This window comes from Solea solea, chromosome 12 (genome assembly GCF_958295425.1).
Source record: "Solea solea chromosome 12, fSolSol10.1, whole genome shotgun sequence".
Taxonomy (NCBI): domain Eukaryota; kingdom Metazoa; phylum Chordata; class Actinopteri; order Pleuronectiformes; family Soleidae; genus Solea; species Solea solea.
In genome coordinates, this window is record NC_081145.1 from 576,096 (window position 1) to 603,756 (window position 27,661).

Genomic DNA, 27,661 nt, shown 5'->3' on the forward strand with positions numbered 1-27,661 from the left:
TTAGTTTTCATCTTTGTAAATTTATTTCATACAAACTCCTTTTGGCTTCATATGAAGTGTTTAGTTTTTCTCCATTTTCATTGATAATAAAATGTTTTTCATTTGTTGTTGTTGTTTATAATGTGGGACAAAAGTTTATGCAAGTTAAACATCACATTAGTTATGTAGTTAGATATGTCTGATGAGGGTCATTTATTATTATTATTATTATTATTATTATTGTCATTATTGATGTTATGTTCATGTGTGTCGGTTTGATTTTTACCTTTCACGCTAACATTTATCATCCTCAGCTCTATGATGCACATTTTCACTCGGTTTTCTTGTCGACTGTTAGATTTGATTCATTTGTCCTGAAAACATTTAAAATGGCATCTTTTGTTGAGTTTTACTAAAGTAAAACTAATAAAAATTAAAGTAAAACTACTTCAATCTAAAGTAAAACAAAAAAAACTAAAAGAAAAGAAAAACTACTGTCAATCAGCGAATCTTATAGGGCATCTCTTCCTTTCAACTTGGCTTTCAAAATAAGAGCCACTGATTGTGGCTTTTTACGACCTCTAATGTCAAACTTTCACCATAACATTCACTGTACGAGTTAATTCTATAACATAAAATCGTCAAATGTCTGTATGTTAATATTTAACCATTACATTTCTCACTGTCAAATAAATAATCACTTGATCAGGTCCGGCTCACATGCAGCATTTGGTACATTCTCTTTCCATAAAAGGGCTGAGGCTTTTGTATAGTGCTTCATGTTTTGTAATAATGGTTTGCACTTCCAGGCCACCGTATGAGACAGAGGATTAAACCTGAGTCCACACTGGAGCAGGTGGAGGCCAAGACTGAGTGTCCACATGACTGCCCGCTGTCCACAGAGACACGAGGACACGCGTCTCACACACACATCTCTACCTTTTGACTGCCAGCTGCAGTCTTCTTTCTGCTGGACGCATTTTGACTAGCACTACTGTCCTTGTCCTTGCAGGGAGGGGGAGGGGTGGGTTCCTCAGGAGGGGAGGGAGGCTGGGTGAATAAAAAAAATTAAATGAAACAACTCACATTAAAATGATGGAGAAAAAAAATATGAGAATGTTTTCACAATCAGGGGAGGAGTATCGTTAAGATTCTTTCAAAATCATTTGGTGATGACGATGCCTGCATGGATCTTACATCACCACCAGAGGGCAGGCTGTGACATCACTGCTTTTCCCGTGATGTCACGTGATAGAGTGCACAGTGCATGGAGGGGGCGTGGTGTTCAACTGTATTTGCATCAAATTTGAAAAAGTCCAGTTTATTCCCATGGAAAGTTTCCAGTTTAGAAAGACTGGGATTTGTGGGTTCACCTTCTTAGCAGCGGCGGCTCCTCCTCCTCCTCTGACCTTTTTCACCTCAGGTTTACCGTCAACGTCGTCATTCAGCGGCTGAGACCTGGAGGCTGCAGAGCACATTCTTATTTTCTAACCTCACCGCTTCTTTATCCCTTCTTTTTCACTTTGTGAAACCCAAAAATTATCAAAAATGTGACCTTCAAAATACTGAACGTTCCATACTTATGGAATTTATTAGGGAGCAGATTTGCTGCTCTTTGTGCGGACAGAGAAACCAGCGACGCAGTTTTACATGCGACACAAACGACGGTGGACTCTGTGTTGTCCCACATCAAGTAGACACAGCAGCCGTGTTCTCTCACTGTAACGCTCATCACTCTTCAGTGGGATTGTGGGACTATAAGTAGATTTATAAGTAGATTTTGGAACTATAAACAGATTTTGGAATTAAGTAGATTTTGTTAATTATAAATAGATTTGGGAACCGCAAGTAGATTTTGGAAATTATAAATAGATTTTGGAATTATATTTAGATTTATAGATAGAGAGATAGATAGATAGATAATTTATTCATCTCACAGAGAAATTCACAATAATAATTTTATAATTATAAAGTAGATTTTGGAAGTCTAGGTAGATTTTGGAACTTTTAAGTAGATTTTGTAATGAAGTAGATTTGCAAATTATAAGTAGATTTCGGAATGTTAAGTCTCAGTAGATTTTGGAAGTCTCAGTATATTTTGGAAGTTTAATTAGATTTTGGAATTAAGTAGATTTTGGAACTTTGGTTTTTGGAAGTCTAAGTAGATTTGGGAACTTTAAGTAGATTTGGGAATTATAAATAGATTTTGGAATTGAGTAGACTTTGGAAATTGTAAGTAGATTTGGGAATTATAAGGAGATTTCAGAAATAATAAATAGATTTGGGAGCTTCAAGTAGATTTAGGAAGTCTCAGTAGATTTTGGAATTCTCAGTAGGATTTTAAAGTCTTTGTAACTGATCTACAGTTGGACATAGTTGTATCTTCAGAGATGACACTCTTACAATTTGTGAATTTTAAGTAGATTTTGTGATTCTAAATAGATTTTGGGATTATATGTAGATTTTGGAATTATAAATAGATTTTGGGATATATGTAGTTTTTGGAATTATTAATAGATGTCAGAATTATCAGTAGATTCTGGGATTATTAATAGATTTTGGAATTCTAAGTAGATTTTGGGATTATATGTAGATTTTGGAATTCTAAGTAGATTTTGAGATAATAAATATTAGATATTATACCCTATTTCCCCCATTAAATTAGTTCCCTGGTGTCCTAATGAACATGTCAGTGACATGCCTTGGTCAAAATACCATAAGGATGAAGCATCATAGCAGTTCAATAACCCTGCTAAACCTGCCCCTTTCAGAATGTCAGTTTTCGTGCATGGTCCCTTTATATGCAAATGAGACACAGGCAAACACATGCCCACTTCTTCCAGGGGGTTTCTGATTTGTCCTCGTTACAGCGCTTTACAGCTCTATTCGTCTCCCCCTCCCTCCACTAGTTCTCTGACAATATCAACATGGCAGCGTGCGCAGAAAACAGCGAGAGTGCCGTCACAGGAAGAGACGTTCTACATAAGGATCGAGCCGAACACTGACCAACTGTAAATCAGTTAAAAACACGTAGGGACAGCACCGCTGATCGCCAGCGGCGCGCGACGATCTGAATGATCTGCCGCTGTATGTGTCTGTATCAGACCGGTGACTGTGCTCCGGAGACCTCGCCACCGCTGATCGCCACATACAGCGGCAGTTTAGGCAGATCGCCGATCGCCAGCGAGGTCTCCGGAGCACAGTCAGTGCTGTCCCTATGTCTTTTTAACTGCTTTTCACAGAGAGTGCAGCACCGCTGATCGCCAGCTGCTGTATGTGACTGCATCAGACTGAGTCTGTGCTCCGGTCATGGAGGACGTACTGAACAAATATTTTTAATTAGGACGTGTCAGAATGGTCAGTTATGACCTCTATTTGACCTTTTCTTAACAATGTGTGTGTTTGTACGTCGGCTGACTAAATACGGCGACCGCTGGCCGCAGTCTGATGTGAAGTGGTGCGAACACACGAACACACGTTTGCTGACTTTATCCGGCACATTAGCTTCATATATCAAATCCTCTGTAAAACACTGTGCTCCACTGTGCAGCCACCAACAGCACACTTGTCCCTCTGCATTGACATAATACCGCTCTTCCTCCCTCGCCTGCACTCTCGCAGGGACAAGGTGGAGCTAAGGTGGAGCTCTCGAAGTAAACTTACTGGTGGGCGGTAACATTCGCGGTGAAATGTGCATGCTGCCGTCATAAGCGCAGCGAATTCAACATCGAGTGTTTAATCGCCTATACTTACACTAAGAGGGACCACGAAAACATGACTGAGTATTCTTTTTCCACACTTTGGCGACTGGTAGGGCCTCCAGAGTCCCAAATATAAGTATTGAAATGGTTAAAAAGTTGATTTTGCATAATATGTCCCCTTTAAGTCTTTTTAACTCTGATCTACAGTTGGACATTGTTGGCTCTGACTTTGTGTTCATGACTCTTCAGTGACAACACTCTGACCAATCAGTGACCTGTAGCGTGTTGACGTCACTTGTTAGTATCGGCTCAGCTGAACCTCGTCAGAACAGGGACTAAACACAACAGCAGGTACCAATTTCTATCACTGATGGAGAAGTAGAGTGGAGCAGGAACTGTTTAATGGAGCAGTGCTGTCATCTAAATACTCCGTCAATTTGGACATTATTAATTAAGATGGAGTGAGAGATAAGGGGACTATCTAGTGTTTGTCATTTCTTTCATTCTCTACACTCTGGTCAAACATTCTTCAGCTCCAGTATCACATACCCTGTTATATTCAGTAGAACAGTGTTTCTGATTTTCCTCCACTAGAGGGAGCTCACAGATTGAGAACCCTGGTACATCCTGCCCACCTCTAGGTTTTATTGCCTCTCGACTTTTGACAACGTCATACGAACCTGACGCGGCTCTGCTCATCTCTGCCGAGTCCTTCTCTCCTCCAGTCTTGGTGGGAGCAGGTTTTTCTGGAATAGCCGCTCGAGCCTTTTCCAACATGGCCAACACCTGATCCTTGGAAGCCGACTGATGACAGACGAGGACAGTTAGGACTCTATGTCAGAGGCCACACATGGCAGGAAATATGAATTAAAAAACAACAAGATCATTACTTTGAGTTTCCCCGTGGCCTTTGTCATTTTGGTGTAGCCCAGGTGCATCATGAAGGCAGGCAGGGCGTCCTGAGCCTTCTTCCTTACATCACCGTTTCTGTCCTCTAAGCAGGCGTACAGCTGAGGGACGCACAACATCAGATCAGCGGACACTGTCCTCAACGTGGGCAGCTTCTCTGCCAACCAGCCCAGAACCTGGTGAGACCAAGACCAACGTCATGACTCCAGCTCGGAAACAAACTTTTTTGAAAAGTCAAAAGTCCATTTCATCCACATAAGGTTGTGTTTGTGTGACGTGGTGTGTACTTGTTTACCTCCTGACGCAGGAAGGGATTTTCTCTCTTCAGCTCCTCGGACAGATCCTCTCCCTCCAGCCACTCCTTCATCCCAGTCTGCTCCACCCACGACTGGAGAGTCATCAAGGCCGCCGCCCTCACATTAGGCTGCAGACACACACCGACACAGTCAAACACAGACACACAGAGAAACACAGTGTTTATAAGAAAAACGACTTAAATTTAAAAACATGTATTTTATTTTGTAATAACCACTACTAAAATGAAAGATAGAAACGCTTGTTTTATTGTGTAAGCATCACTACTAAAACAAAGATAACATAAAAATGTGTATTTTATTTTGAAAGTCTCATTACTAAATTGAAAGATAAAATAAAAACGTGTATCGTAAATTTCCGCCTATTGAGCGCACTACAAGCCGCACCAGCTAAATTTTAAAAGAAAATACATTTTGTACATATATAGGCCACACTTGAATATAAGCCGCAGGTTTTCATGTTGTAACCAGTCGCGGCGCTCTCTTATCAAAGGAGTTTGTTAATGAATGCATCAACTTTATGAATGGCGAGTGAGTGAGCGTGACTAGCACTGAATGATCGCGAGTGGGCCACGGACAAAAGTGGGCCCACCTGTAACGCCGCGTATGGTTGAGATATTTACATAGAAAGACGCTACACTGAAGTTTTTCGTTGTCGTTTTTATTAAAACAATCTAATTTAAACACGGGGTGAACATGCCTGCATGTTTAGAAAATAAAACAGCACCGACACGACAGTAACACGCTTGGTTAGAAAAGAAAACACTTTAGCCTACCAGAAAAGTCATTGGTCGCTATCTTCATCTTCTTCTTGCGCACTAAAGCCACTGAAGTCTTCATCTTCAGCGCATAATCTTTCCCCACGTCTGTCTCACTTTTGCGTTTACTGCTAAAGAGTGCCCCCCGGTGGCCGTTAGCCAGTAAAAATCTATAAATTAGCCGCACCGTTGTATAGGCCGCAGGTTCAAAGCGTGGGAAAAGGTAGCGGCTTACAGGCCGAAATTTACGGTATATTGTTTTGAAAGAGTCGCTACTAAAATGAAAGATAACATAAGTGTATTTTATTTTGAAAGAATCACTATTAAAATGAAAGATGACAAAAACATGTATTTTATTTCGTAAGAATAGCTATTAAAATGAAAGATAACAAAATGTGTATTTAATTTTGTAAGAATCACTACTAAAATGAAAGATAACATAAAAATGTGTATTTTATTTTGAAAAAGAATCACTATTAAAATTAAAGATAACATAAAAACGTGTATTTTATTTAGAAAGAATCACTACTAAAACGAAAGATAACATAAAACTTTGTATTATATTTTGAAAGAATCACTACTAAAATGAAAGATAACATAAAAAAAGGATTTTACACTGAAAGAATCACTACTAAAATTAAAAAGGGGACATATTATACCCTATTTCTCCAAGTTAAAATAGTTCCCTGGTGTCCTAATGAACATGTCAGTGACATGCTTTGGTCAAAATACCATAAGGATGAAGCACCATAGCAGTTCAATAACCCCGTCAAAACTGCCCCTTTCAGAATGCTCGGTTTTGTGCCTGGTCCCTTTACATGCAAATGAGACACAGGCAAACACACACCCACTTCTTCCAGGGGGTTTCTGATTTGTCCTTTTTACTGCGCTCACTCGCTCAACTCCTGTTCCCTCCGCTCCATTCCTCTCCCCCTCCCTCCACTAGTTCTCTGACAATATCAACATGGCAGCGTGCGCGGAAAACAGCGAGAGTGGCGTCACAGGCAGAGACATCCGACACGTTTGCTGAATTTATCCGGCACATTAGCTTCATATATAAAATGTATCCACTGGACACGCAAAATCCTCTGAGGCTGGAAGTTTGTGTAAAACACTGTGCAGCCACGAACAGCACACTTGTCCCTCCGTGTTGACATATTACCCTCACCTGCACTCTCGCATTTTATAGGGACAAGGTGGAGCTAAGGTGGAGCTAAGGTGGAGCTCTCGAAGTAAACTTCCTGGTGGGGTGGCAACATTCGCGGGGAAATGCGCATTGTGTCGTCACAATCGCAGGGAATTCAACATTGTGTGTTTTATTTCCTATACTTGCACTAAGGGGGACCACGAAAACATGACTGAGTCTTTGTTTTTCACACTTTGGCGACTGGTAGGGCCTCCAGAGTCCCAAATATTAGTATTAAAAGGGTTAAAAAGTTGATTTTGCATAATAAGTCTCCTTTAAAGATAACATAAAACTGTGTATTTTATTTTGAAAGAATCACTCCTGTAATGAAAGATAATATAAAAATATGTATTTTATTTTGATAACATAACATTTTTAGTTGTGGTCATAATCTTTGTGTACCTTGCTGTCTCCCAGCACAGTGATGACAGGGATTCCCAGAGCTTTGACGTGCTGCTTCAGTCCAGGTCCCATGGCTGTGGCCAGCTGCTGCAGGATGGTCAGGGTCTGCTGCACCTGCGCATGCACACAGACACACACACACTTTAGTTTACACACCTGCCACGAACATGATACTTCACAGCAAGGAAATCGGTATGTACTGACACCGATGCGCAAAATTGAATGTTCAAGTTTATCGTATTTGTCTCTTACTCACCAGGATCTTGTTGGAATCGCCAAGTCGTCCCTTCAGTGCGAGCGGCAGGTCTCCGATGTTGGCCGTGATGAACTTGGCGTCCGAGACGACGGACGCCACCTCATCCAGACCTTCTTTCCTGATCTTCCAGTTCTTATCACCAATCTTAGACACCAGGTCGGACGTGATCTTGTCACTGAAGAGAGACAAAGAGAGTGGGAGAGAGACACTTGAGTTCAAGTCCTGAAGGCATCCTGGTTTCTGAGCAGGATGGTCACCCGATCTCTTTAGTCTGTGTTCTGTTACCTGATGTCCGTCCTGGGTAGAAGGTCCATGATGTCCTGTCCTCCTCTGTCCTCATCCTGCTCGTCTCCCTCATCAGCCTCGTCGTCCGCTGACGCCGCCGTCTTCTTGTTGAATCTGGTCGGAGCAGGTGGAGACTGGCCTTGCATCTTTGGAGAAGAACGTATGCTTAGGTTCAACTCTCTTCTATCATACATCTTTAGTATTGGTTTTCTGTAATAACTCCTGCCAAATAGTGGGCTGTTCTATAATTCCAGCTACAGCCGGACTGCCAAATAATGAGCTACTCTATATAGCCTCCAACAGACTGACTGCCAAATAATGAGCTATTCTAAATAGCCTCCAACAGACTGACTGCCAAATAATGAGCTATTCTATATAGCCTCCAACAGACCGACTGCCAAATAGTGAGCTGCTGTTGTGGGGGTTTTTACCTTTTCAAACTCAGCGTTAATCTGTGTGAGGAGTGCTGGCTTCTCATCCTCAAAGAACATGCGCAGAGGAGCTCCCATGTAGAGGAACATGACTCCGAGCAGTGTGATGGCCGCCGTCCTGACGGCCGGGTTTGTGGCGCCCAGAGCCGTCTTCACATTGTTGATGAAGCCCTTCACATTGATCCTTAAAGGGGGGGGGCAAATGTCAACACGTGATGACGTTAAAACATCTGCTGTCGGTGACAAACTTTTATATCACCGTCATTTTAAACATTGGTTTCACTGTAAGAGAGAGAGAGGGAGTGGTGGAGAGTGTGTGTGTGTGTGTGTGTGTGTGAAAAACTTGTTTTGATTATAAAAACCCAAACAATCAAACTGATTAATCAAAAAAATAGCTGGTAATTAATTTAGTAACCGATTAATCGTGGCAGACCTGAAACAGACAGTGGACAGTTATGTATGCGGCTGATTGTAGTAACCTTTTTAAACACTGGAGGTCACTGTTTAAAGTTCAGACTGAAACTCACCCTGCAAAACCAAACTCCTTCATGGCGTTAGCCAGCCAGTTCAGAGTCTCAGCCTGGTTTTTGGGATTCTTCTGTGCAAACGCCATGGAGACGACCTTACAATTAAAAACACAAAAATATGAAATCATTAAAAAAAACACAAAAATATGAAATCATTAAAAAAAACAAAAAAACAATCTGTGGTTAACTCAAAAAAGAAAAACACGTTTTCTTTATATCAATCGACGATCGCGATATATATCACAATATAAATCAGATCAATATTTATGTTGAGGTGATATCCTGATTTTGGAGATATATGTGGATATAAAGCTGCATACAGGTCGTTTCTCTGGACTCTGTGAAATAAAATAATCTACGGTTTATGATCTGTATTACATGATTTAAAAATATACTTGGCTTTCATTCCAGAGAACAGCTTCTTTATTTATTTACATGAATGACATTCACGTGTGTTATAAAGACACGATCAAATTCTGCCGTAACACAAATAACAATAATAAAGCTTAAAATTATAGAAAATGAAGGATACCATGTTTTTCTTGTTATTGTTTTTTTTAAATCAATACATTTAATATTTAGTGTATTTCAGACGTCTATTCCATATAATAAATATGACAATTATCGATGCAACAGCCTTTAAAAGCAGGAAAAGTCTTCACAGATACCATGAACCATTAGTGCTACGTAGAGGCCCTAGGTCTGTTTTTCCCCCTGGTCCACAAAGTCATTTTCAACACCCCTGGTAAACCACTCGTACGTACTATGATTGTTTGACCGAAATCAAACTGTTCAGTTTTCCTGGTTTGAGCCGTACATCAGCCTGACAACTATAAATATGATCAATTTCTGCAATAGCACAAATAATTAGGCTTAAAATCCAAGAAGTTGTTATAAACTGACTTTGTTTAAACATATAATTTTGTCGATTACATGCAGCGTTATCAGTGCAACCGCCTTTAAAAGCAGGAAAAGTCATCGCAGACACTTTGATGAGATGACAATATCAAAAATCTAAGACCTGGTCTTATGTCAGTCAGGTACAAACCTGTTCCGCGGTCCACGGCAGCGAGCAGGCCTCTGCGATCGCCGTCAGTCCCTCCTTTGCGTTCCCGCCACATTTGACGTCTCCGACTTTGTCCACCAGACCGTCCAGAACCACGGAGGCGGACGTCTTTGAGAACTGTCCCCGCTGAGCGACGAGGGCCACGACGTGCAGCTTCATCTGCATCACCTGCACAGAGACGACGAGAGGGTGAGTAAATCAATGGCAGAGGTCCCTTTTTGATCAGTAGGGATGGGAATTGATAAGATTCCAATTTCATTATCGACATTGCTTATCAATCAGATTCCTTCTCGATTCTTATAGGGTGAGGGAATAAGTACAAATGTGTTTGTTTGTATGAACTCTCTGATTTTCACATGAATTAGTCCAGACAAAAAAATAATGTTTGGCTTTTTTTATGTGCCATAAAAACTAAAACCACAGCCTGCTCGGTGACACTGGTTTATCCTCGCCTCAGTCATTTTATTCTTCCTGCCTCTATGAACGGAGTAGCTCGAGGTGCACGAGAGCAACTTGCTGCAGCCTCTGGCCGTCGCCGTCATCATCATCATCATCATCATCATCATCATGTCACTGTGATGGACAATGACAGAGAAGATTCTTCGTATTGTAAAGGTTTATTCACATTAACTTAGTAGACAGGACCTGTCCTGTCTGGAGAGTTGAAAGTTACTTTCAGCATTAATAACAGCTCCGCTGCTGCTTGACTCGTCGCTAAGTAGCAGTGCATCAAACACAGATCTGAGTTGAACCAGAACGTATCGACTGATTAATGGACCAGTCGACCGGGACATTACAGTGATAAATTATGTGAAAAAAATAAATCACGATCTCGATTCACAACTACAAGTGATCTCATTGACTCTTCTAGATTTTATTTCATGAGCTGCCTCACAAATAAAAGCAGCCTTGTCGCTGCCATCTCCCTCAACATATGATCCTTTACAGCACGTGATTCAGTGGTGGCGAGGAGACACAGGACCAAGTGTGTGCTCAGGAGAAATAAATACAAAATGGATGGTGATAAAAACCCAGAATCACAACCACACGATCCGAGCATGAGCACAAGAGAGGTTCACAGTGGTCTCAGCGTGATCGCAGGCTTCAGCGGACTCCTGTGATTTCAGACCTTTGCTAAATGTTGGAGATGAACGCATGTTTTCAGGATTGTTACATCTTTATAACTTTGATCTACAGTTAGCCATGGTTGGCTTTGATTCTTCTGCCTCTTCCTGTGACGACACTCTGACGTGTCGAGCGAGTGGAAACACACCGTACGTCACTCCACTTTCCGTTAAGTAGAAGAACCTCGGGGGACGCTCGGAGCTGTACGACACTTTGACGGTGGAAAAGAAACGTTCCGTTTAAAACACGGATCTAAACATTTAAGAGACAATCCTGTGAAAAATCCCGTTCTGTGTGAACACAGAATCAAGCGGTAATGGATCGATTCACGCACTGAAACAATTACTGGTGAAAAGCAGCAGGGGGCAGTATAAAGATGGGATAAATTAAGTGATTATTATTTAATCCCTGTGGATTTAAAGTGACAGTGAACTGTTAGAGCTTGAAAACAGCACTGGTCATGTGACCTCTGCAGCTCTATATATGCAGATGCATTAAAAATAAGTGTCACAGACCTGAAAGTTGGTTTCCTTCCAGCCTGGTTTCTTGGCCAACATCCTGACTAAAGCCTGACACGGCATATCTGCCTTTTCCATGGTTTCCACAGCCTGAAACAGAAGAGGAGATTAATTTATTCATTCATTCATTCATTCACTCATTCATTCACTCACTCACTGGCTAAATCATTAGTAACAGATATCAATTTCTCCAACTTTGAAAGCTTTCACGTTAAACCCTCTCATGGGGATCATAATATTCAGGCCGCCTGGGTTTACTTTGATTTTATGGCTGTGGAATTGTTCAACGAGCGAGTTCTTCTGAGAACTTTCCACATCTGCCAGTTATTCAGGAGTCGCGGTACTGAGAACTACGCTAGTGAATCTCGCCTGTGATTGGACGTGTTCTGGCAGAATTCCTGAGGTTCTACTGTACAGATACGTCTATGGACACAAAGCTCCATTTCTCTGCTTTCCAGTGTCCATCCATCTTCTACTACTACTTTATCCTCCACATGAGGGTCTAATCTCAGCCAACGTAGGGTGAGAGGCATAGTCACAGCCCGGACAGATCAACCAGATCAACCAGTTTGAATTTTCTAGATATCACAAACGATGGAGGAGTTGTGAGAAGTGTGCATGACAAATGTCACAGACATTAACAACACTAAGACCAGGTCTTCATCCCTGGACGATGTTCCTCTGATGACAGGGACTCGTAAGCCTATTTTGTAGGTCTCATCATAATGTGATGAGTTTATCTGCAACCACAAGGTCTATTTGAATACTTTGGGTGTCATCGTAAATAGAACACTTATGTGTTAATATCAGTACATGTGTTACCGGTGAAGAGTAAATGAAGAGGGCACACAGAAAAAATGAAAAGAATTGCCTGTAAGAAAAAAGAAGCCATTTCAGGATGAGTATCTGTTTGGAATGACGCAGCTGCAGCTCTGAACTTGTTCACAGCATGTGAACATCATGTATAATCTAACATCAGAACAAAATTAGAGACGTTTTAGTACAGGCCTCATGTATTAAACTACTTATTTCACTTTTATATCACTATTGGTGTTCAATAAAACACTTGATGGCCTTGCATCAAAGTTGCTGCAGACTTTTATATATTCCCCATTCCAAAAACAAACACCAGATGGCTCCAGTGAGCCATGTCTCTTTGCTGTATCTCAGCCAGGGATGGCTCTATACGAATGATCAACATCTCATTGGCTTCCTTACAGCCAATAGAATCCAAATTTATTTATAAAGCACATTTAAAAACAACAAAGTTGACCATCGTGCTGTACAGTTAGACATAAAACATAAGAAAACACTAAGACCAACTTAAAACCAACAGAACATTACAATAATGAAAGGAAAGATGGATTCAAATAGGCAACTCTCATGCCGAGCCAAAAGCCAAGGAATGAAAGTGCATTTTGAGGTTTGGTTTAAAAACAGGCAGTGTGGGGGACAGCCCAACATGTGGCGGCAGAGCGTTCCAGAGCTTTGGATTTGCAACTGAAAAGGCTCTGTCCCCCCTTAGATAGTCTAGACCTCGGGACAGCCAGAAGCAGCTGGTTAGATGATCTGAGTGTCCTGGATAAATGAAGTGGTTTTAAAAGGTCTATGAGATACTGTGGAGATTGTCCGTGCAATGATTTATGTGTTAATAATAAAATCTTAAAATCAATCCTAAAACACACAGGAAGCCAGTGAAGTGAAGCTAGAACAGGGCAGATGTGCTCATGTTTACGATGAGCTGCTGCATTCTGAACCAGCTGCAGCGAGACAGAGAGACGTGTGGTGATAAAAGCATGCATAACCATTTTAAAATCATTAAGAGATAAAAAAAAAAGGACTAAACCCTGGATAAAAGACACAGATGGAAAAAACTTGATTTGACCACTGAGTTGATCTGTTTGTCCATTTTAAAATCCTTGTCCATTATGACCCCTAAATTCTTTACAGACGGTGTGATAAAAGATTCCAGGGGGAAAGGTCCAAGACGGGGTTGTGTCTGTCGCCATTTGCCCTGTTTTATTTTCATTGAGCTTAAGAAAATTTAAAGCCATCCAGTCTTTGATGTCTTTAAGACAAGCAAGCAATGTGCTAAAAGTTGGGGTCTTTCTTTTTTAAGGGCAGGTAAAGTTGTGTCATCTGCGTGAAAACGGAAGGATATTCCTTATTTCCTAAGAATGGAAGGAAAATAAAATTGGACCAAGTATAGAGCCTTCGGGTACTCCACAAGGGAGAGGAGCTGAGGAGGATGTAAAATCATAAGGCTAATAGAAAAGCTAAAGTCGGCCAGGTAGGACCCGATCCATTCAAGAGCGGTACCATTGAAACCAGCACAGTGCTCCAGGCAAGAAATTAGAATGTTGTGCTCAATTGTCTTTCGTTCGGCGAACTGATTTCTTTGGCTTTGATCTCCGTAATGCTTCGTCTTAGACTGCCAACATATAAACCGTCAGAAACAGCGGAGTCTCCGCTTTTATTTGAGTCATATGGAGTGTGCTTTGGAAAAAGTGTCAGAGCGTTAGATGCAGAAATGCGGCGAGTGGGTTGACGCGGCGGTTCCTTACAGTTTGACAAGTTTGACATGTAATACGTCATTTAGTTATTATTTGAGCTGTGTTTTAAAAAAGGGTTTATACAGCCTTGTAGCCCAGATTCTGCTGTTTAATTTGATGTCCAGCATTAATATACTCTCTCAAGGTTCACTTTTCACATGAACTTGTTTAGGAAGTCTTTATGAAGAATCTCTCAGGGTCCGGGGGACCTTCGGGTTTAACTTAACCTAAAAGTCTACTCCTCGTCAGAGCCTGACCTAAATATGACTTTTGTACTAATAGATCAAATGAATTGATTACCTTCTGGAACTCTTCCATACTGGCCAGTCGCTCCTTCCAGTTGGCCGAGTCCAGCTGCTGCAGACAGGAAGCAGGAAGTACACCTGCTGCCAGCTCCTCACACACCTCAGTCTGACACAGACACAGACACAGACACACACAGTCATAAATAACAGCTGTTTCATGATGTGCAGGACACGACTGTGACAAAAATGTTATCCAGGACCTGTTTACAAAAGACATTCAGCATCTTAAAGGTAGAAAAGGTTCAGCCAATAAAATCTAAGTCAGTTTAAGTCTATGACGTCTACGTCGTATGTCCACGCCTTTATCTTACTGTGAGACAGACTTTTGTAAACCACTCACTCTCCCACACCAAACCCCATAGAGAAAATCCGTGATTTTAGCTGGCGAGGATCCAGGAGCTGCTGGTCCTCTGCTGCCTCGTGTGGTCACTGCTCTAGTAGTATTACTGGCCTTTCGTTGAAGCCATTTCCTATTTGGTTATAACTTTGACTGACGTGTGTCGTCAGCCAATCAAAATTTGATGCATAGTGACAGAACGCCCCAGGCCCAGCGATGTGTCTGGCGCTAGCCCCCGCTGTTGTCATCAACGACGTTTGAACCTTTGGCGGGTTTTGAAGTAAACTATGATCACTGCATTAACACCACCGATCCATCATGTTTCTGATCTCCTTCGTGTGCACTTTTCAGTGCGATCGTTTGGAGAAAAGAAAAACATTTTAGAAGTGGTAAGGACAAAACTGTTGATCATAGACGTGTTCCCCGCGTAGCTGACGCCTATTAGAGATGTAACGATATGAAAATTTCATATCACGGTTATTGTGACCAAAATTATCACAGTTTTTGTGTTCAAAAAGTACTGAACACACACTGAAATCTTTTAACAAAGTTTTATATTATATGATTATTATTATTATTACTACTAATAATCATCTGACTGACTGGCACGCGCGCACACACACACACACACACACAGGTCCTCACTCTGTTTTGGATAATAATTAAGTAGCAGCAGTCGTACACAGCATAAAAATAATTTAAAAAACACAGAAACAAACACATTTTGCTCTGCAACGGTACGTGTCGTCTGCACACTACTCGCTTTCGCTGATAGCGCCCAATAACATGTATTTTTACAGGAGTAACGTTAGGTAACACTTAACTTAGGTTTCCTTTATTGAGAAAATAGGAACGTTTTACAGACACGTTTTTTATTTTTTTGCATTTTCTGCACAAGGGTTGATTGTCTTCAATTATTTTACTGTCAACGCCCTTTAAAAATACAAAATATGCCCAGACTTCTGATCTTGTTTTTTTACTGGGGGGGAAAATCTCTGGAGCGCAGGTGGCTTCAGCCGTGTTGTCACAGGACAGACAGTGGAAACTGCGCATGCGCGCCTGCTTCTGAGCGAGTGCCGTGTTTATTTTTTTTAACTGAAGGCCCTGACTAAAACCCCACGGTACGCTACTGTATATAGACTTGAACATATGACGACCTCCTGGACGTTAGCTGATGTACATTTTATTATGCAAGTCTTGTTAAAGGACTAAAATGCTGTTGTTTTCCCTGAGGGTGAGCCTGGCTCTCGGTCAGTGTAGGGCGCAAACCGCCGTCTCTTTTGACTCACCGACAGTTGATTCTCTATGACCTCTTTATTGTCGGGAGTCTTCTTGCCACCTGCAGAGGCTGCTTTGCCTTTTTTAGGCGGACCTGATGACGGCTGCAAAACAAGAGAAACAACAATGTGCTTCAGCCGTGGAAGGTTAAAACCCGCTGGAACGCCAGTTCTACGAGACAAAAATGTTACTTTTCTTTCATCATGTCACACATCGTGCTGGCTGTACCTTGCTGGCCACAGCCGTTGCTGCCTTCTTGGGTGGGCCGGAGGATTTGGGTGGTGCTTGAGCAGTGGGAGGGGCTTTAGCTGAAGACGACTTGTTCCCACCTCCTGCTGCTGCTCCAATGCTGCCTCCTACTCCTACACCCTTCCTCCCCCCAGAGAGCTCCACTTTATCAGCACACTCCTTTATCTGTTGACAGATTAAACCAAAAGGTCAGCAGCTTAAAAAAAAGCAGAAATCTAAATCTCAACATGGCTGACATGGACCTCCCCCACCTTCAGTTAAGGCAGGGCAAGGTGGCAATTATTTTCGCCAAGGGGCAACAATAAAAAAATAGTGTGAGTGCCAAATTTGAATTAATTTTCAAATTTTTAATGAAAAAAAAAGCAGTAAATTGTATTGTTTTGGTGTAAAAGCCTCCACATCTTCCGACTCTACCTTGACTAAGAAACCACACGCACGCACGTTACCTTGTCCAGTTTGAGTTTATCCAGGTCAGCCAAGAAAGGGTTCACAGCTTTCTCTCCCACCACTTTCATGGCTGTCCCCAAAGCTTCGAAGGCAGCGTCGCGCACCTCTGGAGCAGAGTCGTTCACTTGCTGAACAGATAGAGAAGGAAAGAGGATAAAGAAAGAGATGTATCGATGATGTGCAGAGAGGCCGGTGGTGGAACATGTACCTTAGTGAGAGCAGCACAGAGAGGTTTGAGGACACCCTTGGGCAGAGTGGTCTGTGTGCAGTGTCTGAAGGAGCGGGACAGAAACAGAGAGGCCTGCTGCTTAATGGACGGGTTCTTGTTGTCCATCACACTCAGAATGTCTTCTGAAAGGTTCTGTATTGTCGTCTGGGAAGAGGAAAAAAAATTACAGGTATGAAAACCTGTTTCATGAACAAGGGTGTTTCTGTTCTCATTGTGTGTGTGTGTGTGTGTGTGTGTGTGTGTGTGTGTGTGTGTGTGTACCAGGTATTACTAATGTTGTGGGGACCAAAACCTGTTTACACAGTCACATTATGGGGACTTGTCCTCCTTGTGGGGACAAAAAGCAAGTCCCCATAACGTAAATTACTACATTTTAAGGTGAAGATATGTTTCATGGTTAGGTTGAGGTTAGGGTTAGGGTTAGGATTAGGATTAGGCCAGTAGTAATTGTGGTTAAGGTTAGAGTAAGTCTCCAAGAAATGAATGTAAGTCAATGCAATGTCCCCTCAAGTCATGAATGTCGAACGTGTGTGTGTGTGTGTGTGTGTGTGTGTGTGTGTGTGTGTGTGTGTGTGTGTGTGTGTGTGTGTGTGTGTGGCTTATAAGGTTTATAGAGTAGCTCACTATTTGGCAGCCAGTCTGTTGGTGGATTTATAGAATTGCTCACTATTTGGCAGCCGGTCTGTTTGTGGGTTAATAAAATACCTCACTATTTGGAGGTCAGTAGTGATATCACAGTATTTGTCAAACTTTCAACAATTTTCATGTCATGTGTGCATGCTCAAACTAGTGGTCGTGCGTAAGCGGCACATCTGAGTGAGAGTGCATGTGGTCAAGCAATAGAGGGTGGTTGTTTGAGTGTCCGTTTGTGTAACAACACAAATTCTTGGTTCTCTTACACACGTTTTCTGCTCAGTAATTTGACCATTCCTGCAGTTACTAGCAGTGGACTCATTATTTAGCAGCCAGTCTTCATGGATGAATAAAATAGCACATGAGATGGCAGTCTGGTGCAGTGTCCATACAACATTCATTATGAATATGAATTTCTCAGTTTTCATTGAAAGTCTACAACTTATTCTTACTCAATCTAACAAGTCAGATAAAAAATTAGGAACACTTTTTAAACATTGAAAACACAATTCAAGCACTTTCAAAATGTTAAGCATTTGTACAAAACAAGATCATAATCGACCACTGCCAACTATTAAATAAAAAGGCAAATGTCTGGCCGCTTCTCCCTCTGATAGACGATAAAAAGGTTTGAGGTTGTTCTGGGTTAGGGTTTAATCAGAATTAACGTGCACTACAGAGGTGACCAACTTAATGGTATGGTCTGCTTTGTATTTGACCATGCAAAATTAAATGAGAGATAGTTGTGTTTTCGAGTCCACTTACAGTGAGGAAGATGGCATCTATGGCCTCCTGCAGAGCCTGGACCACCTGAGGTTTCTTTTCCTTGAACTTCTCCAGAATGGTTGGAACCACCTGAGCACACAGATCATGCTTTTTCATTTGTGGTACACAGCAAACAGCTTCCTGTGTTGTGCTTAGGGCAGCTCATTATTTTGCAGGCAGCCTCTTGGTGGAGGTCTAGAATAACTCATTAGTTGGCAGTCATTGTGTTGGGGATGTGTGGAAAAGCACACTATTTGGCAGTCAGTCTATTGGTGGATATAGAGAATAGCTCATTATTTGGCAGTCGGTCTGACAGTGGATTTCACAGCCCGTGAAACACATACCGTTCATATTAAATATACACTGCATTAATGTTGAGAGATCCAAATATAAAACTATTTGCAGAATTAGACCAGTGTGGATCTTTCACAGGAACAATAAATATTTGTATGAAACGTGTTTTTGCTTTTTCTTACTTGTCCTGCATAGGGTCCAAATTTCTTCCTGAGACCAGAGGCCAGTGCAGCCAGACATTTAGCTGACATTGACACCAGCATCACGTTGGCGTCTTTCCCCAAAACCTAGAAGAGAAACCCAGTAAATGTTCAAGCGATCAAACTTTATCAGTACACATCATCATCATCATCATCATCAGTGTCTTCTGGGTGAGATGCCCCAAGTGCTTCGGCCTCTTACCTTCTTCAGTGCCCTCACAAGGTCTCCGTAATCTCCACTCTCCAGTTTGGGGTTCTTGGTCAGAACCTCGATGGCCTCCAGAGCCGCCTTCCTCTCTTGCCACTTTTTAGCCTCCTACAGAAACAGGAGAAGGTCACGTGTCACCACATTCAGGTTAACGTAGGTTGTTTATTATTTTACTTTGTATACATCTACAGCTTAATGTAGATAACCGTACGATGTCCTCGTAGAAGTCTTTGGGAATCTTGGACAGAATGTCGACAGCTTCCAGCAGCTCGTACGGATCCACAGCTGATTCTGTTTCTTCCACATCTTCTCCTGGTGGAGGAAAGAAGGAGATGCACTGAGTGCACAGCTCTCTCTCTCTCTCTGTGTGTGTGTGTGTGTGTGTGTGTGTGTGTGTGTGTGTGTGTGTGTGTGTGTGTGTGTGTGTGTGTGTGTGTGTGTGTGTGTGTGTGTGTGTGTGTGTGTGTGTGTGTGTGTGTGTCTACCGTCACTCTCTGCCCCTCCCTGTGCACTCTGCTGCTCAAACTTGGCTTTCAGGTCCTGCTGTGAGCGCAGGAACCTGGTCTGTTTGGGAGGAGAAGACGGGAGCTTGGTCCACTCCTCCTCCAGCTCCTTCAGCTGCACAGACAGAACAGACAACGCTCGACTTCACTCATCATATTGACTTCACATCAATATGATGCTTTAACAGTTCTCTTAATGGTTGTTTTATTTAGGAAAAATAAGTAAAGATTTAACAGAGGAGAACTAAGATCGTGCCAGTTTAAAGCCGTTGCTTTGAAGTTTTTAAAGATATGACCGACCACGGCAAAAACCAGCAACAAGGCGGCCCAGCACAAACTGAGTAAACAGAAAAAGAACTTTTTTTTCAAATTATGCGAGTTGAAGTTTTTGAAGAAGCCACTACATGCTTCAAATCACAGTAATGTGGGTCTTAAAACCATAAACTGTGTATTTGAATTAGGGTTGTTTGATCGCTGTGAATGGCGATATCACATTCCACTGCTTTTGTTGTTTTTCGGCCAATCAGAGGAAACACATGGCTACTTAATACAGAGCTGCTGCTCCTCACTGTGACTGCTGCTTATTACTGTTACTGCTGCTTTGAGAAGCTGAGTGTGTGTTTTCACTGTTGAATGAACATGGACCAGGAAAAATACACAGCAGAAGAACTAAATTGTGGCTGTTACAGTGCAAATCTTTGGCTGGACTTCTTAACGAAGGCAGAGGCTTCTAATCATACTGACTCCGACTTTATGCTAACATGTTAGCATTTAAGCTAGCACAATTTGATTTGATATTACAAATGTGTGTCTATCTTTGATCTGATCTCTGACATCTTTAAAACAGACAAATGTAACGATTAACGTATGCATGGGCCGGATATAAAATCTAAAAATTAATTACAACTAAAAGTAGCCTCCTGAATAAAATGCAACGATGGAACTGTATTTACAGCAACTGCACAGCAACCTGTATTTCAACAAGAAAAAAAAACAATAAAAACAGATGATGGCAATATGACTACACTAGTGTAAGGACAAGAAATGATAACGGAATAAGCCACACCCTCCTTCCTATATAATTTCACGTTTGATTTCAAATGTTAAGAGGTTTTTATGTCCAGTTTTTTATGTATTATATATGTATTGTTGTGTGTAGCAGTGGAGCTCACAAAAATAGTATCTGATGAGAAGAAGCACATACAGAGGTGTGCTTTCACTGACAGTTACACCAGGAGGGGGTTGGACTATGTAAATGAGATGATTCTGTCTCTTCTCTTTAAGGCTAAAATTCTCCCTTGAGCAGTTTGAGGAGTGCCTTCATTGAAATGGACACATCTTCAAATATATTTGTGTTAGACATCGATGGAAAGCTTAGAAATCACACTTTCAGAATCTGTAAATAACTCAAAATGTACCTCGGCCCACTTGTTGCTGGTTTTGCCATGGCTGGGCACATATAATCAAACAGCCATGAAAAGGAGAGCACACCATCAGTGGCGCGACACCACATTGTGTCCAATACCTTTCCATTTGTCTCGTCTTTTAGCGAGGAAAAAGGAAGACATTCACTCCTTTTAAAACACACTTTTTTTTGCAATGATGGGAATTTTATTTGCTCCGACTCTTTCGCATTTGCGCTCCCTCAATTATTCATTCTTTGCTTGTGATTCTGGCCATGGGCGGAGTTTTGGAAGCTGCCTGCTGATTGGAGTTTTGGAGCGACCGCTCAATGGACCGGACGTAGTCAGAGCTCTGTCTAAAACTCTGGAAAACGGAATTCTGACCATTGCAAACAAAAAGTGCAAATTTTCAAAAAAAACTCAATATAATATTTTTGAATGATTAAATCGATATTTTATTTGCAATGTGTGTATTTTCATTGTGTGGTTTATTTTTGGTTGCTGAATTCATTAAGTGCCATTTGAAAATATTGCCATGATAGGGAACAGGGAAAACACATCAGCCAATAACCAAAAATCAGCCAAAGCAGCATCACTTATTGATATTACGTTACTTTCAAATGTAGAAGGTTTTGGCAGCTATGAGTATATTTCACTGACAGATGGTGAAATGCTGAGAGGCGAGTGCGTCCCACCTGGACAGAGTTGATGCTCTGCATTGAAGGTCTCAGGGCGTCTCTGATCCACCTGTAGATCTCCACAGCCAGCAGCTTGGCTTCATCTCTCACCGCCTTCTCTCTGGACTCAAACTGTTTGGACAAGATCTTCACCACTGGCTTCAACGTCACAATCTTCGAGCCAAACTCGCTGTGGGAGGATGATGACAGAGCTTGGGTCAGTGGAGCAGTGGTTGCACCTTATGATGCTGAATGATACTGAATTAATCATCAACTACTGGAGATCTGTGGTGTCAAACTCCATTACAGAAGAGGCTAAAAGTCACAGGTTAACCAGGATTGACATTTACTAAAGCGTTCAACTGAAATATGAATTTAAACATTTCTTTCTCAATAAATTAACAACATTTTTATTTATAAAAATATGTGTGTGATTTCAGGGCAAAGCATATAAACAACATGAAAGGAACAGAGTGTGTCGTTAAAGACGCAGGAGGAAAGCGACCCTCAAGCCCTCCAATTTTCTACTTGGTCAATATTCAGCTTCTTAAATGTGAATATTTGCTACTTTGTCAATTTTCAGCTTCTTACATGTGAAAATGTTCTACTTTCTGTCAATTTTCAGCTTCTTAAATGTGATTATTTCCTACTTTCTGTCAATTTTCAGCTTCTTAAATGTGATTATTTCCTACTTTGTCATTTTTCAGCTTCTTAAATGTGAATATTTTCTACTTTCTGTCATTTTTCAGCTTCTTAAATGTGAATATTTTCTACTTTGTCATATTAAGCTTCTTAAATGTGAATATTTTCTACCTTCCGTCATTTTTCAGTTTCTTAAATGTGAATATTTTCTTTTTTATAATAATTTTTTTTAGTCCTTCACGATCTGATATCTTCACATCTCATCAAGTGTATGGTGTGATGGTACTGACCTGAGAGCCTTCCTGAGCGTCTCGATACAGGCCACCACGATCTTCGGGTTCTTGTTGTCAAGTCCTTTGAGCAGCTCGTCCTGAACCACCTCGGCCTTCTCGATCTCTATGTACATTAGACAGATGTCCATGCCCAGCTCCTTGGCCCGAGCCTTTGGCTGGTTGAAGACTTTGGTCACCACACCCGACACCACATCAGCTGTGGTCCTGAACACAAACACAAGCGACAAATCCATTTTTTAAAGCAGAAGTATGCAGGATTTTCACCTTAATTTAGCTGCTTCAGTGTCATTGTGACATTTAGAGGGCTGTCTCTACTGCCCCCTACTGTCTGTTAGTGGAAAACCAGCCTTGGAAAATCAGGGCCGTCGAAATGGAGTCCTCGGAATCAAGAAATCAAATATCGATATCTTAATTAATAACTGAAGGCACTCGTAACGTAAACAGTCCCTGACAGTTTCACTCTTGGGGCGTCACTACTTCATGTCTCCTTGGCTGAAGAGGGAGTTTAAAGCAGGATAAAGTTGGAGTAAACTAAATTAAGAGACGGTCCAATCATGTTCAGTACATAGACTTTGACTTTTGTTAATAAATCCTGCACTTTTTAACACACACGTTCTGTTTTCTTCACTTAGACAGATGTTGTGATGCATCGCTATATGATTGTCTTACAATACATAAATTATCGCAGAATCGTCGTATGTATGTTGTTGTTACGGCCTCTGCTGGCTGCTGTTTAGTGTATGTTCATTGTGTGTTCCCATGAGTGATGGGAATGAGTGCCAGGCATGCAAAGCAAGCTGTGTGATTCCCTGGTGAGGATTGGTCTTTCTGAAGCAGAGGCTGTCTACTTCCTGCCCACCGGCGTCTGTGATTGGTGTGGCTGTAATTCGACCAAGTCTACCAATCAAGACTCTTCAATCAACCCCAGCTGCAACATAAATAGGTTGTGTGCCCTCAGTTCATGGCGGCTGTGAGTCAGTGATCAGTTTGCCTCGCTGTTGGTTACATACCTTTCTGTGTTCAAGCGTATTTCGATAGTGTGTTCGTTTAGCTTTGCCTGGCTGGAACCTATCTGAGTGGTTCTAGCCAGTGTTCTGAATCTTTGTGTACTTATTTAGTTCAGAGTGTACCTTAACCGGTTAGTCTCTCTCTTTCTTTCTTTTGTTCTGAGACTGTTCTTTTGCAGAATAGCTGCTTGTTTGTTTTGTGTGTATCTTTGTAAAGCTTATGGGTGCTGATCTCATTTGGTTCTTTGGTGTTCCTTTTTTTTTCCAAGAGCTAAATAGCAGGCATTTATTTGATGTTACTTTTAGTAAGTTTTAGTTATTTGTTTCCTTGTACATGTGCACCCTCCTTATTTAATTAAATTCCTGACTTTACCCTAAACCAGTCCAGTTGTCCCATTCCACCTTATTTCTAATTCCAAATCACATGTTGCTGCTCTCCAAAACGAGCCGGGTCGTAACAATGTATGTATGCACGCTTACTCTGAATCGTTACATATTCATACGACAATCAGCAAAATAACCATATTTATAGTCAATGTGATTGTAACACGTGTAAACATCCTTCGTATAAAGAAATAAAGCAGTGTATTTTAAGATCATGTAATACGGATCATTAACAGTAGATTATATTTTAGAGCAGGGGTCACCAACCCTTTGAGACCAAGAGCTACCTGAAGGGTAGAGAATAATATGGAGGGCTACCATATTAACATTTTATGCAATTTACCATTTAAATGAATATTATGCATTCAATTGCATACACATTCATTTCTGTGCTTACTCCTAACGATTATCACAGTTTTTATAAACAATATCAAGGACATTTTACTCAGTGATCATATGGACACATGCAAGTGAGGTGAAGTGAAATGAGCCCGCGGGTACCCCGTTGGCTGCTTGCAAGATAACAGGTGCCCGCGGACACCATGTTGGTGACCACTGTTTTACAGTGTATTTACAGTGCATTTTAGAGTGTATTTACAGTGCATTACAGGGGAAATTACTAGAATAATAATTATTATTATTATTATTATTATTATTATTATTATTAATAATAATAATAATAAGAAGAAGATTATTAAAATTGGGAATTGTTTTGACACGCTGGTTACGTCATCTATCGCGCCTTACTAGCAGGACCCAAGCCTGACCTGTCACTGCCTGATTAATAATGTCTTCACCAGTGTGGTCGTTTTCCTCCGTGTCAGAACATAATAACAGCATTGTTGTTTACAAAAGCTGTTCGGTGGAGATTCCAAGAGGAGGAAAGACTAAAAAACACAACAGATCTTATAGCTCACATGAAAAGTTGTCATCGCGGTGAAGTGCTACTGAAAGAATACGAAGCAGTCGCGGTGCTAAGGCTAAAACAACAACAACAACAACAACAACAACAACAGCACGTAGTGTTGGCGTGAGTGATGGAATTCTTAGCGCTCGACGACCAGACTTTTTCTGTCGTTGAGAACCCGGGTTTTCTCAAGTTAATTGCACATTTGGAGCTACGTTACACCCCCCCAAGCCGTCGCTTCTTATCGGATGTGCTTCTTCTCCCTGCTCTCTATAATAATAATAATAATAATAATAATAATAATTATAACAACAACAACAACACATTCAATTTGAGGCCACCTTTCAAAGCACTCAAGGTCACCTTACAGTACATGATTAAAAAACTGAAAAACACAATAAAAACAATTAAAATACAGGCAATAAAATTAAAAATATCAAAGCTAAAATATTAATAAATAGAGAAGGTGTGAAGGGAGTCAATATTACCACACACATCCACAACTTGCCACACAAGGCAGAGATGCTTCTTTTTATTAAGAAAAATCTCCCACTGATGCTCTCACCTAGCAAATAGAGTGACAAGTGAAAAGATAGTTTGGGGAGGTAAGGAGGTTCACTTCACTTGTTTGTCTTTCAAGTTATTTGATTGCATATTTAAATAAACATCATAAAGTGTGCTACACAAAAGAAGACGGCATCAACGAGCACAGGTTCAAAAACATGAGCCTCCCTCTGCCTCCCTGCCACACCCACGCCAGCAGAGAGTTTTCCCTTGCCTTCTTTCCAAACACGTGGACATGCTTGTGTTCTTGAACAAAAACTAGGCCGAATTAGTTAGATAAGTTCACCTGTTAGAGATGCGCGGTTGGCGGTTACACCCGCGCACATCAATAATCCACAGCTGGTGGATTGCGTGCGGGCGGGCGAAGATGAGATGTTGTGCCATGGCAACGGGGGGGGGGGAAGCGAAAACTTGATCTTGAAAATCATGTTTTTAAGGTGTGAATCAGACCTCTTCACAGAATTTAAAGGAAAACCTATGTGCTTAGTCTTAGAGACTTCATACATTTCATATTCAACCCCATCAACAGTGATGAAAACATGTACGGTGGCTTGGACAAGCTGTCAGCTGTTGTTACGAATGGTGCACCCGCGATGCAGGGAAGACACACCAGTTTCACTGCCCGATCATACATCAGATGAGTGAGTATTAGTTTTGGGATTTTAAGAGACATGCAAATATAAAAAAATAATTTAATATAGGTGAATTTTAATGCATGTGATTTGTATGTTTTATTTTCATGAGAGCCCTTTGCACTGAAAAAAAGAAATCCCAGTAAGTGGTTAATTTTTGTTTGCTTCAAACCTTTTGTGTTCCTATTTATCAAAGAAGAGTGTTATACATGAATTTGAAAATGAAATATGTTAAGTTACTGCACTGTATGATGGTTCAATAAACATATACACACAAATATTTAAAATGGCAGTTTTATCATATCTGGTTAAGTGTACTGTCCCTATGTGGACGAAAAATTGTGGCCCCCCCCTCCATCATTTAAGTTGTCCGTCACTGACCTCCTGAGAGCTGCTGTGTTCCATAACAACATATTATGTTTAGCAGACTGCTGCTACAATCAATGATGATCGGGTGGCTGGGGGGTGCGGTATTAATTGTTGAAAAAAACATTGCTGTGGGTGGATTATTGATATTTATCAGCGGGTGCCGATGACATTAAAGCTCATCTGTGCATCTCTATCACCTATTTTACTCTCACTGCTGTTTGATTTTATTTGTGATTAGATCAGCGTGATTTATCTTTATGTTTCATTTAGTTGTTGGTCACTGCTTTGATGGGAATATTGGACATTACAGCCATGTTTTTTAGCCGAAAATATAGAACAGCCCTAGAACACCCTCCACACTGCTACTTTACAAAAAAAAAAGGCAGACACTTAAACATTTATTTGAGTGCATTTACGGTTTATTTTACAGTGCATTTAAAGTGTATCTTACGGTGCATTTACAGTGTATTTGAGAGTGTAATATCATAGCGCATGATTTCCAAAAATATACTATCTACTTTACTATGTTGACATCAGCGCAATATCAACTGTTGAGGAATATTTAGATAATATTTATGATTTGTCTCTGTGCATGTCCTCGCACAGAGCAACACTTAACACAGGAGCTCAGCTTCACGGCTGAGACACAAACAGATCGCTGCCGTTGTTATGGGTGAGTGCGTCTGCAGTTATAAAACAATGGAAGGACTGGGTCAAACTATCATTCTTTAACATGTAGTATATCTGTATTGAAAAAACTTTATGCAATATTATCTAAGTTTTCTGGGTAAAATGGGTTTGTGGCTCCAGATTAAGTTTCTTTGGGTGGAGAGGGAACAAAAATGGCTCTTTTCATACTAAAGATTTGCAGAGCCCTGCTCGAGATATAAAACATGTTTAGGTGTTGGTAGTGGTCTGTGCTCTCAAAGTTTTCATTATGAATGCACAGTGCTTCCAAGTAAAAAGTGCTCCCCTTCGTCGTGAGCGTGCATCACTTACTTTCCAGCGAGATGGGCGTTCCCGACGAAGGTCAGCGCCGCCTCCAGTCCTTTGAGCTGAGCCACGGCATTTGACTCTGTGACAAACTTCTTTATCAGTCCCAGGAATTTCCCCCACTCTGGACTCTTCTCATCCTCAATCCTCTGAAACAACTTCAGAGCTTCTTCATAACCGTTCAGGCGGGCTTTCCACACCTGAAGAGGGTCGAGAGCAGAAAGTCAGTTTTTCGTCAGTCAACATTTATTCCAGAGTCATTTGCCAACATACACTCATTCCCAATTAAATGGGTGTAAACAAAAATAGAAAGGTGTAAATGTCTAATTAAGT

At 41.1% G+C, this 27,661-nt stretch overlaps 1 protein-coding gene across 4 annotated transcripts in view; it reads right to left on the reverse strand.

Annotated features, from left to right (window-relative positions):
• ckap5 (cytoskeleton associated protein 5) overlaps nt 1-27,661 on the reverse strand; it is a 51,536-nt gene that overhangs the window by 17,391 nt on the left and 6,484 nt on the right. For 2 of the 4 annotated variants that reach the window (XM_058644360.1, XM_058644359.1), the window contains exons 3-27: nt 27,335-27,528; nt 22,470-22,676; nt 21,556-21,727; nt 19,440-19,572; nt 19,166-19,266; nt 18,949-19,062; nt 18,729-18,833; nt 18,253-18,342; nt 16,834-16,998; nt 16,625-16,753; nt 16,158-16,343; nt 15,941-16,033; nt 14,310-14,420; nt 11,455-11,547; nt 9,797-9,982; nt 8,749-8,843; nt 8,222-8,405; nt 7,791-7,936; nt 7,506-7,680; nt 7,250-7,363; nt 4,885-5,013; nt 4,571-4,765; nt 4,361-4,484; nt 1,353-1,444; nt 919-1,029 (exon numbers count right to left, since the gene is read on the reverse strand). In XM_058644360.1, coding sequence (XP_058500343.1) covers nt 919-1,029; nt 1,353-1,444; nt 4,361-4,484; nt 4,571-4,765; nt 4,885-5,013; nt 7,250-7,363; nt 7,506-7,680; nt 7,791-7,936; nt 8,222-8,405; nt 8,749-8,843; nt 9,797-9,982; nt 11,455-11,547; nt 14,310-14,420; nt 15,941-16,033; nt 16,158-16,343; nt 16,625-16,753; nt 16,834-16,998; nt 18,253-18,342; nt 18,729-18,833; nt 18,949-19,062; nt 19,166-19,266; nt 19,440-19,572; nt 21,556-21,727; nt 22,470-22,676; nt 27,335-27,528 — 3,444 coding nt within the window. The remainder of the gene's footprint in view (nt 1-918; nt 1,030-1,352; nt 1,445-4,360; nt 4,485-4,570; nt 4,766-4,884; nt 5,014-7,249; nt 7,364-7,505; nt 7,681-7,790; nt 7,937-8,221; nt 8,406-8,748; nt 8,844-9,796; nt 9,983-11,454; nt 11,548-14,309; nt 14,421-15,940; nt 16,034-16,157; nt 16,344-16,624; nt 16,754-16,833; nt 16,999-18,252; nt 18,343-18,728; nt 18,834-18,948; nt 19,063-19,165; nt 19,267-19,439; nt 19,573-21,555; nt 21,728-22,469; nt 22,677-27,334; nt 27,529-27,661) is intronic. The other 2 variants (XM_058644361.1, XM_058644362.1) reach the window with 1 other exon arrangement.